General features: G+C 38.1%; 1 protein-coding gene across 1 annotated transcript in view; it reads left to right on the top strand.

The window, feature by feature from the left end:
• LOC102773506 (phospholipid-transporting ATPase FetA) overlaps window positions 1–16,174 on the top strand; it is a 64,007-nt gene that overhangs the window by 23,477 nt on the left and 24,356 nt on the right. The window contains exons 10-12 of the mRNA XM_006758627.2: window positions 779–937; window positions 2,974–3,062; window positions 13,849–14,045. Coding sequence (XP_006758690.1) covers window positions 779–937; window positions 2,974–3,062; window positions 13,849–14,045 — 445 coding nt within the window. The remainder of the gene's footprint in view (window positions 1–778; window positions 938–2,973; window positions 3,063–13,848; window positions 14,046–16,174) is intronic.

The raw sequence follows: 16,174 nt of genomic DNA, 5'->3' as shown, positions 1-16,174 counted from the left end.
TGACTCCCCCTGTGGGAGCACACTGGCCATCAGGGGGCAGCTCCTGCGTTGAGCGTCTGCTACCTGGTGGTAAGTGCGTGTCATAGCGATCGGTCGTTCCACCGTTTGGTCAATTTGCATTTTAGCCTTTTATTATATAGGAATAGGATATTCATAAATGGAAAAATATTACAATAGATTGTGCTTAGTATATGTAGCATAAACTTGTTTTCTGAGACATATATGTTTATGAGTACATGTGAAGAAAAAAGTTGAAGGATGTACTTCAAAAGGTTAATAGCACTTATCTCTAGGCAATTGGTGAATTTTATTTCTCCTTTCTCCTTTTAATATTATATACATATTTACAAAAGGCATGTTTTTGCTTTACTAATCAGGAACAAGTCAAATTATTTTCATTTTGAAAATACTAGGTTTGCTTTAAGTTAAGTAGTTTAAAATATTTTTATTCAGATTTAGAGCTCATATGATCTAGCAGTACTGACAGTGATAAGTTATCATGTGGGTTTTTCTCAGCTGTGACTCTCTCTGGATAACCCATGTCACAAACAGAATTACTCTTCTCTGATGTCCAGAAACCATTGTCTGCCTTTCTAAAGGGAGCTGGTGAGAAATGGGCAGCATCTGAAATGGGGAGAGGATAGGATAAAGATTGTATGTATTTGGAAAGAGGGATGTTCTTTTCTCTTTTATGTTAAGCCTCCTTCTATCCTATTAGGAAAATCCTAGTTATAGAACCAGCACTCTTACTCCTTTTTTTTTCTTTTTTTTTTTTCAGGAGAAGTGAGGTGTGATGCTCCCAATAACAAGTTGGGCAGATTCACAGGAGTACTCACTTATAAGAGGAAAAACTACCTCCTGGACCTTGATAAGCTGCTGCTCCGAGGATGCACCATCAGGAATACAGATTGGTGCTATGGCTTAGTGATTTATACTGGTACGTCTCCCTGGAGCCACAGTTAGACCCCGGCCTGCTGGATGTAGTTATAGTACTCAGGTATATATCAGAGCACTATGGCTTTGAGACAGATAGAAAGGGAGGTGGATGGATGGATGGATAGATAGATTTAAAAAGAAAAGTTTTTTTCTTAGGGGAAAAAAGACTTTTTCCCCAAACAATGAGTTGCCCACATATCAGCTCTGCTTTTGTTAAAGGAAGGCTTTGTGTTCCAAATCATAACTGGACACAAGAGAAGGGATGCATAGAGAAGTACACACAGAATTGGCCTATGAAAGGGGAACTTGTAAAGGGGAGTGTATACGTGCAGATTACTCCCATGAGGAGAGAATAAATACAGTGCTCATTATGGAGAAGAATGTAAACTCTAATGTGAAGGGTTCATACAAAGAAAAGGCACATGTGGATCATTAGCAGTGGCCTCTCTTGAGATGTCATTTAGGATCATAATCCCTTATACTTAATGAAGGATTTTCTTGGGTTATGATATGGTTCAGGAAAATGGAGGAACCTTCTCTGCTACTATATGCCCTTGGTGACAGTGGGTATTGCTGACAACAACCATAGTAAGATAGCGTTCTGAAGGTAGCATCAAAGAAAATTTACTACAGTGAGTTCTACTCAACTCAGAGCTCCCCTTCTAGAGAATTTACTCCTAGACCGGGGATCCTAGATGCCTCACTTCTGTGGAAAATAATGGGATCCAAGCCCTAGAGAGAAGCTTAAGAGTCCAGGGAAGCCTTGGTGGAACTATCTTCATTGATTCTTGACCTGTAAGTGGCAGCTTCTAGTCTACCTAGTCCCAAACTCAAAAGATTTAAAGTAGGCTTATTTTTTTTCACTGTACTTAAGCAGCTACCCACACGTATTGCTATGCATAAAAAGCTCATTTTCAGCAAAATATTTTTTCCCTTAAAGCAACAGCAGTGAAGTTGCCAACCAGCACAAATCTAGTTAAGGCTTCCCTCTGACTCTTGGCTGCATGGTAGTGAAAAATCTCTGGGGACTTTGGGAAGTTCAGAACAGAGGAGTACTGATGCCACCTAGGGCCTCTCAAGGTATGCAGGGCAGATTGGATTGCTGTTCCTGCTACATGAGGTGTAAGTTCTACTGTGATCTCCACAGTCCTCTTGAAGCCTGGGATCGGGGCAGTCTTTCTACGAACCCTTGGAAGATACTGTCCCTTGTAGCTTTCAGTCTCTCAGCCAACTTCTCATTAGTTCAAGACCTTCAAGGAATGCTTAAGAGGAAAGAACGGCATAGCTTATGTACTGCATAAGTTTGTCCACATACCAGGGAAGTTTCAGCTCCCTCATATGTAAACATGGATGGAATTCCTTCATTAGAGTAAGTATAAGACTAATAATCAAATGGTAAAAGGCCAGAGAAATTGCTACTTATACTTTCTTCTAAACCTCTTATGTTTTCTCTACAACCATATCTCTCTAGTCAGAAATAATCTAATTCTAGTGCCTGTGGTCATTAAAAGCTTTTTACTTCTGCTTACTATCTGCCCTGTCATGAAGAAATATGGACTTTGTCTCAGCTCCAAAGAAGTCTCAGATCTCCAGCTTCCACCTCAGAAGACGTTGCCTTTTCCTTTTTCCCTTTCTCAATTAGAAACTAAATAAAACTTGGTCCAACGGTGGGTTTTCTAAAAATAAAAATCTCCTTATCAGAAAATCCCCTTTCTAAGTTACATAAACCAGGTGGTAATGAGAGAGAAGCTGTGGCTTCTATTCTGACTCAGCTATCTGTGAAAGATTGCACGTCTAAGGCACTGCAATGAAAGGGTCAGCATTGCTGCACTTTGCAGAAATACTTGGAGTTATTCTTAGATACAAATTTTCTATTCTTTGAGTTACTGCACCAACTATGAACCTTACTACAGGGCTTTATCCCTAGCACTGAAAAGAGGTTTGATTAGATGATCATAAAGACACATTCCAACCCAATTTCAAGCCTCTGCATATATTCAGTAATTCTAAGAGCTGATGTCTCCCTGTTTCAATTAGGGCCAGACACCAAATTAATGCAGAACAGTGGAAAATCCTCTTTTAAACGGACACACATAGATCATCTCATGAATGTCCTTGTGCTCTGGGTAAGTTAAAGACTTCTTTGTATTTCTTTATGAATAGACATACTTCCCTTCCTTCCGTGGGAGTAGCTGGTATTTCCAACTTGGGACTTAGTTCTTTGAAAGTCTCAAGCAATATTTAGGACCCCCACACACTAATGTCTGAAGTAGAAAAGAACAGAGCCAATTGATAAGGAATTCTCTAGTATGTAACTTTGTTGTGGAGGATAGTCATGATTTATTTAAGATGGATCAAGGGCCTATTTTAGAAATTAAGATGTATTTTTATTTTCTCATAACCAGTCTTACTCATGACCATTTTAATAAAATTTTATGTGGCTAATAGAACCCCTTAGTTGAACTGATGACTTTCAAACTCTTAGATGAATCTAAGGCAGGGCTGGGGAACGTTTTTCTGCCAAGTGCCATTTGGATATTTATAGCATCATTCGTGGGCCATACAAAATTATCAGCTTAAAAATCAGCCTGCTATATTTGGTCAGACATTTAATTAACTCACCCCTAATGCCTTGGCAGGGCCAGACCAAATGATTTTGTGGGCCTTAGGCGGCGTGCTGGCTGGACATTCCCCACCCTTGGTCTGATGGCTGCTGCAGGGGGAAGAGAGGTGATCAGTTAAATTTTGTCCTGGCTTCCTCATTCTGAAGGTCCTGCTTCAGAAAGAGCAGCTGCACATTTCTCTGTTCTATAATACTTCGGTTAGAAAATAGAGGATTCTGCAGCTAAGAAATTAAATTTGAAAAGCATGACAGTAGAAAATAATCGTCTTGATAATAGAAGTCTAAATTGAAGACTAATTAATCAATTACTTTATTTCCATGCTACATATACAGATTGCCTTTATTCTTGTCAGATATAGACAGATTGATGAAGAAATTCTCTGCATAACCAGGCAGTTCTAGTGCTGCCTGTACTTCATTATATGACTTTTCGTTTTTAATTTTACTCTATTGCTTAGACTCTGAAAATTCAAAAATGCCTTTTCTTTTTGTATACTTCTCATAAATATCTGAATTATATAACTACCTGCCCTCCATTATTTATTATGGGAAATATCACATTTCTTTTTCTAAATCCTTTGAATTTAATAAATAAGTTTTAAAAAATTAGGAAAGTTTATTCAGCTTTGAGACCAAAAACTCATATTCACTATCTTTCTATTGCTGTTTACATAGCTTTCAGCAGTTGAAACAAAGTGACATTTTCTGGTTTCTTAATGAGGAAGACAATCACAATTGAGAAATTAGAAAGGTGATGTAGGCAAATATGCCTTTGATAATATAAGAAACATATATCATTAGACATTTAACAAGGCCATTTAGCCTAGGATTGTCTTCAAAACAGAAAGTCTCACATATGCATAAGAAGGTTCAACTACTTGTCTACCTGTCTTAAGCGTAGTGATAATAATTTATACCTGTAGAGGTATTTTAACTTTTTTAGAATATTTTCATATTACTCACCACAGCCTTACTACATCCATGAACAATAAGCACATGAAGAAGTGTTTTACCTATTTGACAAATATGCAAATTGAGACACAGTAAAGATAAATATAATAAATAAAATGCCACAGAAAAATAATGGCAAAGACAGGTCTATCTATGACTCATCATGTCATCAAGTCATATTACTGAGGATTTACTATATAGCCAATGCATGCCAGGTGTGGTGAGAATCATAAGGATGTGTAAGACCTAGGACTAGGCCTCAAGTGTTTAAGTTCACATTTGGGGGGAGGGGAGGGCATCAATATGTGCCAGATACTTTCCATACATGATCTTATTTAATAGTCACATCTATCTACCTAGGCATAACTTTTCAGGGTCAATGCTATTTTGGCTATATTTGCTGTCTCCTTGAGGAGTCAAAATTAAAACACATAACAAGTCCTGTTTAACATGGCAGATCGACCACATGAGAAGAACATACAAAATGAACAGGACGGGATGCGGGCTACTAATCAGGATAGTTCATTTTAAAACTGCCCATAGCCCAGCTGGCCTGCCCAGTGGTTGAGCGTCGACCTATGAACAGGAGGTCACGGTTCGATTCCTGGTTAGGGCACATGCCTGGGCTTCGGTATGGGGTTCCCCAGTATGGGGCATGCAGGAGGCAACCAATTAATGATTCTCTCTCATCATTGATGTTTCTCTCCTTCTCCCTTCCTCACTGAAATCAATTAAAAAAAATTTTTAACTGCCCATATAAAACAACAATTGGCCCTCTGTTACCATCCTGTCACACCTATCACATAAATATAGCAATAAGAAATGTATTTACCTTCCAATCCCAAACAAAGTGCTATCTTCTAATATGAGTGTCGTTACTTTCGAGTAAAACCCACTTTATTTTAAACTTGAGGGCTCAAGTTTTCCTGCAAGCTCCTGTGTAACCTAGGGTGCACCCTGTCAAACAATACATACTGCCACCTTCACAGCACTCATGGTTCCATCCTCCCACTCAGGGTAGTGGCCTGTTGGGGAAACAAAATTAACAAAGGAAACAAAACCAACCAAAGCAACACACTCCTCTTTTGCTCATATTTTTAAGTGGACTAGAGAGAAATCAGGAACACAGGAAGAGGATAAGGATGAGCAAATAGAGTAACTGACCTCGGAATAAACACAGTGTATTTCAGGAAATAGAAAAGAACTTTCAAACAATTCTTATTATTCTTAGAAGAAGCAATTGCATGAATAAAATAAGAATAGTTTTCTAGCCCTAGCCAGTTTGGCTCAGTGGACAGTGTGTTTCTCTCCTGACCAAAGAGTCCTGGGTTCAATTCCAGTCAAGGGCACATACCTCGGTTGCAGGCTCCTCCCCAGCACAGGCCCTGGTTGGGACTTGTGCAGAAGGCAACCAATCAATGTGTTTCTCTCACATGGATGTTTCTCTCTGTCTTTCCCTCTCTCTTCCACTCTCTCTCTAAAAATACATGGAAAAATGTCCTTGGACGAGGATTAAAAAAAGAAAAAGAATAGTTTGCTAAAAATAAGGGGAGAAAAGCAATCAGTGAACAACAACAAAAATGAATTTTGAAAAGTAAAAATTGCTAAAATTAAAAAGCCAAGAAATGGGCTGAAATTAAGAGTCCAAGAACTATCCTAGACCATAAAACAAAAAGACAAAGAGAGAGAATATATGAGGTAAATACTTTTTATTTTTATATATTTTTAAATATATTTTTATTGATTTCAGAGAGAGGAGGGGAGAGGGAGAGATAGAAACATCACTGATGAGAAAGAATCATTGTTCAGCTGCCTCCAACCTGCCCTACACTGGAGATCGAGCCCACAACCCCGGCATGTGCCCCAACGGGGAATCAAACCGTGACCTCCTGGGTCATAGGTCGACACTCGACCACTGAACCATGCTGCCTGGGTGAGATAAGTACTTTTTTGAATGGCAGGCCAAACCAGGTGCCTCCAATTTATCTATCTGGAGTACCAGAAAGATACTAATAATTTTTTATGATCCGACTCCTCCTTCCTTTGCCCTAGGGCTTCATTCTTTAATAAAACCTGTTATTTTGGCATATTTCTAGCAGGGTGCAAAACAAATGTGTACCGGTATAATTGTTATTTTATATTAACTTTATACATATGATTGACTTAACTTAAAAAAAGTTTTATGATTTTAGTTACTTAGGCCTTTTGGTTATATCATTTGTGACAGAATAATGTGAAGCTAAAGTCATTGCTAAGCTCTGAATGGAAATAACATGCTCAAGAAAAATTGATTGCCTCTACTTTATTATGTGCTCAAAATAGATAATTAAAAGTACTAAGCATTGAACTTGGGGTTAAGTATTGTTGCTTTAATCTGGTATATTTGTTTATTGAAAGCAAAACAAAGGCAGAATGTTGAGAAAGAAATATTAAGATGTTTTTAAATACTCTGTATTGCTACTGTTCGGGAATGTACCCAGTTTGAGGTCCAAAAATAAATTTTTAATGAAATAAAAAATAAGTAAAGTAGCCGCCTCTACCAAGATCTTCTCTACTCTATTAAACTGTTTTATTTTCCTCTCAGTACTTACCACTAATTAAATTTTATTTTCCCATTTCTTAACTCTTCTGCTGTCCACCTATCTCCACAGGATTGTAAACTCTCTGAGAGTAAGGACATTCTCTTTTTTCGCCACTGTGTTCTCAGTCCCTAAAACTATGTCTGACACATATTAGGAACTTCATTTTTATTTGTTGCATTTTTGGAAATAGTGAATATCTGAGCTACCAAATTAATGAGCCTCTAAGGCAGAAATTGTCTCATATTCATCTCCATATTCCTGGGAGTGCCTTGCATAAAGTAGTGCTCAGGAAATATCTTTGAATGGTTATTAAATGAAGATATGTCCTCGAATTAGCAAGGTTATTATCAGCTTAGCAGTTTTGTTTATGTAGTGTTTTTGCCAGGATGTTGTAAATGTAGTTAGATATAATGCAGTCGCATTTCTCAAAGCTGAAGCAATAATCCTTCCTGATTTAAACACTTTTCCCCATTTTTGGAAATGTTTCTTAGGGGAAAATCTGGCAGACACCAGAAGTATGTTTATAGCAAAGCGGCTTCCTGATGAACCCACAGCTGAGCTGGGGTTTAACCCCTTTCCCTCTCCCCAATGACCACAGCTCACAGTGATAATGCTTTCTGCACCCTGGTCTGTTAAGTAGGAGCGTGTTTGTGGGGCAGAGAAGCAGAGTGGTTGAAATCAGAATGATGCCAGGAATTCAGGATATACTTGTGTGGTAAGGCACAATGAAAAGCACAGATGTGGAGTGTTCTTTGCCAGTGGCCCTTAACACCCAAATGAAAATATGCTCAATAGCTATATATTCTATTACATTTTTAAAATGAAATATATTTTTAATAATATATATTTTTATTGATCTCAGAGAGGAAGAGAGAAGGGAAGAGAGATAGAAACATCAGTGATGAGAAAGAATCATTGATCGGCTGACTCCTGCATGCCCCACACAAGGGATCGAACCCACAACCCGGGCATGTGCCCTGACTGGGAATCAAACCATGACCTCCTGGTTCATAGGTTGTTCAATTCTGAGCCACATCAGCTGGGCTAAAAATGAAATGTATTTTAATAAAAACTGCCTTTTTATTATTCAAAAATTAAAAAAAGAAAAGAAAAAGGCAAGCACAGATGTGAAAGGCCAAAGAAATAAGGAGTACTTTCTTTTTACAGCCTGCCTGTGAAGCCTGGGAGCCCCACGGTGACAGTGATGGCTTTAGTCACCTTTGTCAAGAGTGACAAAACTGAGTGTAATTTCAGGCTTTGCTGGAACCACTTTTTGCTAAGTGAGAGGCTATCAGCACTTCTGGGGTCTGACTGGCCATTCTTGTTCCTTCCTATAGAAAGGGAGCAAAATGAAACACTAAGAGATAAGTACCAATAAACTCCATCACAATAAGAAACTCCGAACATCTACAGGGTCTAGAAAACTTCAGGATAGCAGGAAAACTGAAGGAATGAGGGAAGAGCCGAATGTGTCCCACCCTTGCGGGGCCTCATGCTGATGGGGAAGCCCGCCCTCTGGGGCTTGGTCTGGTAGTGGTGCTTTTCCTTTCTAGTGGCCTAATCTGAGCAGAAAAACCTGGTTCTGGGGAACTCAGTCTAACAATGGAGACAGGGCACATCACTGGAAACCATGGGTAATTCTGTTATCCAGGCAATAGGGATGGAGCAAGGGTGTTAAGGTCACCTTATAATCTTCAACTGCTTTGGAGGGTTTAAAATTATTTATTCTACTGTATAATAAATAAATTATAAATAAATTTATATTTATAAATATAATAATTTGTTCTAATCATTTTACCTTCCCCATTTTTCCCAATGGAGCTGATGAAGTAGACCTAACAAAGTGGCAGGTAGAGGAATATAGTCTCAGATTTCATATTGGCCACATAGACTATCCAAAAAGGAAGGCAAAGCCAGTAGAACTCATCACTGAGTTTTGATCTGCACCATGAGGATACCCTTGCTTTCTTAAGACTCATTGAAGAGAAGGGTGAACCTGGCCAGTGTGGCTCAGTGGTTGAGTGTCAACCTGTGAACCAGGAGATCAGTGTTGAATTCCCAGTCAGGGCACATACCTGGGTTTCAAGCTCTCTTCCCAGTAGGGGGCATACAAGAAGCAGCTGATCAGTGATGCTCTCTCATCATTGATGTTTCTATCTCTCCCTTCCTCTCTGAAATCAATAAAAAAAATTTTTTTTTTTAAAGAGAGAGAAGGGTGAGGAAGTGGGAGTAAGAGTGAGAAGAAGGGCTGTATGGTCTTCACCTCTATCTCAGAGCTGAACTGCTCAGTGTGACTCTGCATTGGGCTTGGAATAACGGCAGTTTTTCTTCTGTTTTATCTCAATCCTCCTCTGTTTTGTTCTCCATCCATTACCCATCTCTCAGATCTCATATATTAAATGATTTCAAAGATTTATTGCTAATTTTATGTGGTTATGTCTTTAAATAATATCCTTTAAAGATATAAAACTTTTTACAGATAAAGTTATATAATGTAAGAAATTTGCTTAAAACAAAAAGGAGGGCAGGAGAAAAAAAGGTTTGGCTAAAATAAGACTGTCCATGAGGTAATAATTATTGAAGCTGGGTAATGGGTACATAGGGGTTCATTGTACTATTTATTACATTTTCAATCTTACTTATTAGAGAAAGGGAGAGAGACACATCAATTTGTTGTTCCACTTATTTATTCATTCATTGTATGAATTGTTGCTTCTTGTATATGATATGACTGGGAATCCAACCCACAACCTTGTTGCATCAGGACCATGCTCTAACCAGCTGAGCTACCTGACCAGGGCTTATTGTATTATTTATATACCTTAATATGTATTTGAAATTTTTTATAATAAAAAGTTTTTTAAAATTTCTTTTTCTGAGAATGGTCCCAGTTATACCTGCTCCTCCTGCCTTTCTACTCTTGTCTTCAAATACTTTCCCATCAGTGATTAGAAGATGAGACCTCTGATCATCTGGCAGTGGGCATGGGTTATTTTCAGGTCATCACACTTTGTGCCAAAGGGCACAGGTTTGAAGATCATTCAGTAGACTTAGACATGTTCACAATGTCATTCGTATATTCTCTAGAGGCATGAGAGCATGCAATGCTGGTAGAATATAAAATTGTATAACCAATTTGGAAATGTTTGATAGTTTCTTTTTTTTAATTGATTTGAGAGAGAGAGAAAGGGGGAGAGAGAAACATCGATTTGTTGATCCACTTATTTATACATTCATGGGTTGCTTCTTTTATGTGCCCTGACAGAGATTGAACCCATAACACTCCAATCAACTGAGCCAATCGGCCAGGACCTGCTTGGTAGTTTCTTAAAAAGTTAAATATAAATATATTATAGGACTCAGCAATTTCACTCCCAGATATTTACAAAGGAAATAAAAACAAATGTCCATGCAAAATCTGGTACACAAATGTTCAGTGCAGTTTTGTTTGTAATAGTCAAAAGCTGGAAACACCTAAATGTCCAATAAAAAATAAATCAGTGAACAAATTATGTGATATCCATACAATAGAATACTACTCAGCAATAAAAAGAAATAAACAATTGCTGAATGAAAGAAGCCAGACAAGAAAAGAGTACTTATATATAAAAGACTAAGTGACCAACCATATGTCTGTCCAACCGTCCGACCAACTGGCTGGTACATATGGTGCACCCTGGCAATATAAAAATAAATGTTGACTCGTGCATGTGCAATACATATAAAGCTCTCACTGGCGCCAATCGCACGCATGTATTTCGATCTGTCATTGTCCATTGTGAATTTGGTTGACACTTCTATTATAGAGAAAGGGCAAGTAACGATATTAAAATATTTCTTGTAATTAATTTCCTTTCAATGTGCATGAATCCGTGCACCAGGCCACTAGTATACTGTATTATTCCATTTATATAATTTTAACATTTTCAGCTTTATTAAGATACTAGAGGCCTAGCACGCACAATCGCATGGCCCCACACACACACACCTGCCGCACTCGCAGCCGGGCCTGCCTCACCGCGCCCTCCTGCTGGCCACCCCACCCGCCCATCAGCCACCAGCCTTGCTGTGATTGGAGCCTGTGGGCTGCGGGGGAGGGCCTGAGAGGTGCTCCATGCACCTCATGGTGACTGGTTGTTTGGTCGTTTTGGTTGTGACACCTCTTGGCCTTTTATTATTATGATAATTGACATATAACATTGTGTAAGTTTAAGGTATACCACATAATGATTTTATATATGTATATATTGTGAAATGATTATCATAGTAAGGTCAGTTAACACATTAAAGTTATGATTTTTTTTGTGGTAAGAACTTTTAAGATCTACTCTCTTAGCAACTTTTAAATATACAATGATTGTTAATTATAGTCACCATACTGTACATTACATTCCTAAAACTTATAAATAGAGGTTTGTACCCTTTGACTACCCTCTCCATTCCCCCTCAACTAGCCCTGGCCTCTGGCATCTACCAATCTGCTCTCTGTTTTTATGAGTTTATATTTTTTAGATTTCATAGATAAGTGAAATTATACAGTATTTGTCTTTGTCTGATTTATTTTACTTAGCATAATGCCCTCAAGGTTTATCCATGTTGTCACAAATGGCAGAATGTATTTCTTTTATAGCTGAATAATATTCCATTGTATGTGTATATATAACACCACATTTTCTTTTCCATTCATCTATTGATAGACACTTAGGTTGTTTGCATGTCTTTTTTTAGCCCACAGGCTGACACTCTATCCACTGAGCCAAACACACCATGGCTGTTTGCATATGTTGGCTATTGTAAATAATGCTGCAATGAACATGGGGGTATAAATATCTTTTTATTGTTGCTAATCCTCACCTGAGGATATTTTTTCCATTGCTTTTTAGAGGAGTAGAAGGAGGGGTAGGAAGGAGGAGAGAGAGAGAGAGAAATATGACAGATTGATTGGTTGCCTCCCCACAACAAGGCTAGGGATCAAACCTGCAACCCAGGTGTATGCCCTAGACCGGGAATTAAAACTTCGACCCTTCTGTATGTGAGCTGACACTCCAAACCAGGGGTCCTCAAACTACGGCCCGCGGGCCACATGCAAATATAAATATTGTATTTGTTCCCATATTGTTTTTTTACTTCAAAATAAGATATGTGCAGTGTGCATAGGAATTTGTTCATAGTTTTTTTTTAAACTATAGTCCGGCCCTCCAACGGTCTGAGGGACAGTGAACTGGCCCCCTGTTTAAAAAGTTTGAGGACCCCTCCTCTAAACACTGAGCCAGGTGGGCCAGGGTAGGGGGTGGAAGTGCTGCTTTTGTGCCAGTGCCATACTGTTTTGATTATTATAGCTTTGTAATACAGTTTGAACTCGGGAAGTTGTAATGCTCTGTTTTTCTTTGTCAAGATTGCCTTGGCTATTTTGAGTCTTTCGTGGTTCCATACAAATTTTAGGATTGGTTTTCTATTTCCATAAAAATTATAATCGTGATGGGGATTTCATCGAATTATAGATAGCTTTGAGTCGTATGGACATTTTAACAATGTTAGTGCTTCCAATCTATGAACATGGCATATCTTCCCATTTATTTGCGTTTTCTTCAATTTTTTCAGTAATGTCTAAATCCCACTTGGTCATGGTATATGATTCTTTAATGTGCTGTTGAACTTGATTTGCTACTATTTTGTTGAGAAGTTTTGCATCTCTGTTCATCAGGAATAGTGACCTGTAGCTTTCTTTTCTTGTAGTGTCCTTGTCTGGATGTGGTGTCAGGGTAATGCTGGCCTTGTAATGGAGTCCGGGGTTATCTCCTCTCTCCCAAAGTTCTTTTCTAAACATAGTTCTCAAATTTATCTTATTTCTTGGCTTCCATGCTCCTCCATGCCTTTCTCTCTCAACTTAATGGAAAGAAAATTGCTGTTATCTAGAACTATACTCTTGGGTAAGAAGATATCATCTTTAATCTCAATTTTGCCTCCAGGCAAAATTCATTTGGAAAGAATTATTGGGACTTATCATAATCTTACCTCTTCCTCATTACTTTCTAAAATAATAGGCTTTTTCAATCCTTCGATGACCCAAATTTCTCCCTCTTTTTTTTCATTTCTGCTTATAAATTGGCGGTTATTTCCCTAATTCCGCTCTATCTTTGATACCTTGTCAGAGGCAGTCAACACACACTAATATAGGCTCAGCAGGTCTGTCTTCAAGTATTACCAAGTTCTTTATTAATGTGATTGCCATATTTAAGCCTCTTATAACAGTTTCTTACCACCCACCTACCCACAACTGCTAGCCAGTGCCACACATTCTAGACTTTTGTTAAAGCAGCATCTCACTTCAGTAATGGAGTGATAGGAGGTTGGGTTCTGGGACTGATTCAAACCTATGTCTCTTAGATAGGTTTGCTAAATGACTTTAGGCAAAATAGTTTCCCACTCTTAATATCAAGTTCCTCATCTATTATTAAAAGAGGGGGATTATAAATATTACATAAAATAATATATGTAAAGTACTTAGCACAGTTCCTGGCACTTAAAAATTATTTAATATATTTTAGTTATCATATCCCTTCAAAACCCCAAGGATAGCTCCTGCTGGGCTTTCTTTTCTGTCCTGTGTACAACTGCCTACAGCACTCCCCCCGTAGGTTCCCCCACCCTCCAAGAAGAGGGCTTTGTTGAGATATAAGGCTTCAAAGGGCAAAACTGAAGTAGCATATGCCTTGGATGAAATGTTAATTCTTTTTGTTTGTTTGTTTTTTCTAGATTTTCCTGTTTTTAGGCTGCATGTGTTTTATCCTAGCAATTGGGCATAGCATTTGGGAGAGAAAGAGAGGCTACTACTTCCAGGTTGTTCTGCCGTGGAAAGACTATGTCTCTTCATCATTTGTCTCTGCCATCCTCATGTTCTGGTCCTACTTCATTATTCTCAACACCATGGTGCCTATTTCACTCTATGTCAGGTAGGCTTCTTTGATCACTTTGGGTTATAGGTGGAGGAACTGACTCGTAATCCTGATGAATTCCCTAACTACAGTGTAAACTTTTAGAAAGCATAGACTGTGCTCTTTAACCCACGACTTTCCACAGTGCCTGGTGTACAAAACACTCTGAGAAATATCTAGAGATTGCTTAAGTGTTTTCTATATCCAGAATACTGTGTGGGTTATACAAAGAGAAATTTGTCCTGCCCTCAAATAACTTACAATGTAAGCGACTGAATTAGACATACAAGCACATGAAATAACTAGAAAAAAAATACACACAAATTGTGTGATGCTAAAACGTAAACCAGGCTGCCCCTAGTTTATCAGTGAGATAGAGTCCAAACATTCATTTGTAAATCAGTTATTCAAAACTCAGAATCCGTTTTCCCACAGAAACAATGTGGGAAATGGTATACAAGTGTAATTGTGACCTAAGTTCTGCTTCCTTAAAGTTGGAGAGGAGAAGAAGGAGGATGTCTCCTCTCCCCTTTTCATTAGCACCGTGGACAAAAATTGAAACAGTTAAAATAAGTATTTACTCTGATTTCCATTTTTCTATTTTCAACATTTCCTCATCCTTCTTTCCAGATTTCCTAAAACCTGCACTGTGGCATTCCAACCTGAAAAGCACCCTTCATAATTAAATTGTCTTATTAAATTACAAATATTTGTTGAGCACTTTATGAGCCACATACTGTATTAGATGCTAGAGAAACAAACATTAACAACAAGACAGCCCTTTAAATAAACTTACAGCATAGCCATGGAAACAGATACTTAAATAAATAATTATGGTACAATATAAAAAATTATGTAATAGAAATACATATGTGAATGCTATGGAGCCTTGGAAAGGAATGGATTAGTTCTGCCTAGAAAGACTTAGGTGTTACAGAAAAAGATAATAAATTCATAATTGAGAAAAGAATAAAATTCACCAAGCAGAAAATAGGAAAAGAGTATTGCAAGCAGAAATATCAGCATGTAAAAAGTTTTGGAGATTTTTTTTAAAGCTTGATCTGGTCGTAGAACAATGAACAATCTAAACTAAGATGTTAGATAATAGTTAGGATCAGATCCAGGGAAGACTTAATTGTCAAGCCAAGGAGTTTGGATTTCATCCTAAAAGCAGCAAAGATCTTTCTAAGAAAAGAAATAATGAGATTGTTTTTGTTTAGAGAGATTGTGGCTGCTGTTGTGGCTGGTATGGTAAAGGAAGAGGGGGTTGGGTCAGAACAAATGAAGAGAGTAAAAAATGTGGTTCTGAGCACCTCCTCCCTCAAATAAACAAACAAAATCCATGTCGTTCAATGTACCTCAGACAGAGCTACTACTGAAGCAATCTAACCCATGTTAAGTATGAATGATCATAGGAAGAAGGCACCTTGATAGTTTTCACTGTTTTAAAATGAAAATGCTTTATGTTAACCATAAAGAGTCCTTAAGGCATGTTATTTTTCTCTTATTCTCATATCCACTCTGTTACGTCTGAATGTGACAAAGGCAGAAGGGAAAAGTCAGATAAAATGAAGAGAAGGCAATTAGGGGAGAAGCTACCCCACAGGTCAGCTGTTCCTGCCTGGAAACTTATCAGAGGATCAGCTTCTATAAGCTGTTTCCAATTTTCTTTATTTTTTAAAAAATTAAATCTTTATTGTTCAGATTATTACAGTTGTTCCTCTTTTTTCCCCCCATAGCTCCCCTCCACCCAATTCCCACCCCACCCTCTGCCCTTACCACCTCGCCACAGTCCTCATCCATAGGTGCACGATTTTTGTCCAGTCTCTTCCCGCATCTCCCACACCCCTTTCCCCCCAAAGAATAGCGAGTCCACTCTCTTTCTATGCCCCTGATTCTATTATAATCACCAGTTTATTCTGTTCATCAGATTATTTATTCACTTGATTTTTAGATTCACTTCTTGATAGATGTGTATTTATTGTTCATAGTTTGTATCTGTACCTTTTCCTTCTTCTTCCTCTTCTTAAAAGATACCTTTCAGCATTTCATATAATACTGGTTTGGTGGTGATGAACTCCTTTAGCTTTTCCTTATCTGTGAAGCTCTTTATTTGACCTTCAATTCTGAATGATAGCTTCGTTGGG

The sequence above is a fragment of the Myotis davidii genome, unplaced genomic scaffold (genome assembly GCF_000327345.1).
Source record: "Myotis davidii unplaced genomic scaffold, ASM32734v1 scaffold534, whole genome shotgun sequence".
Classification (NCBI taxonomy): Eukaryota; Metazoa; Chordata; class Mammalia; order Chiroptera; family Vespertilionidae; genus Myotis; species Myotis davidii.
The sequence above is the reverse complement of the archived record's forward strand: the minus strand, read 5'-3'. Positions and strand labels throughout refer to the sequence as shown.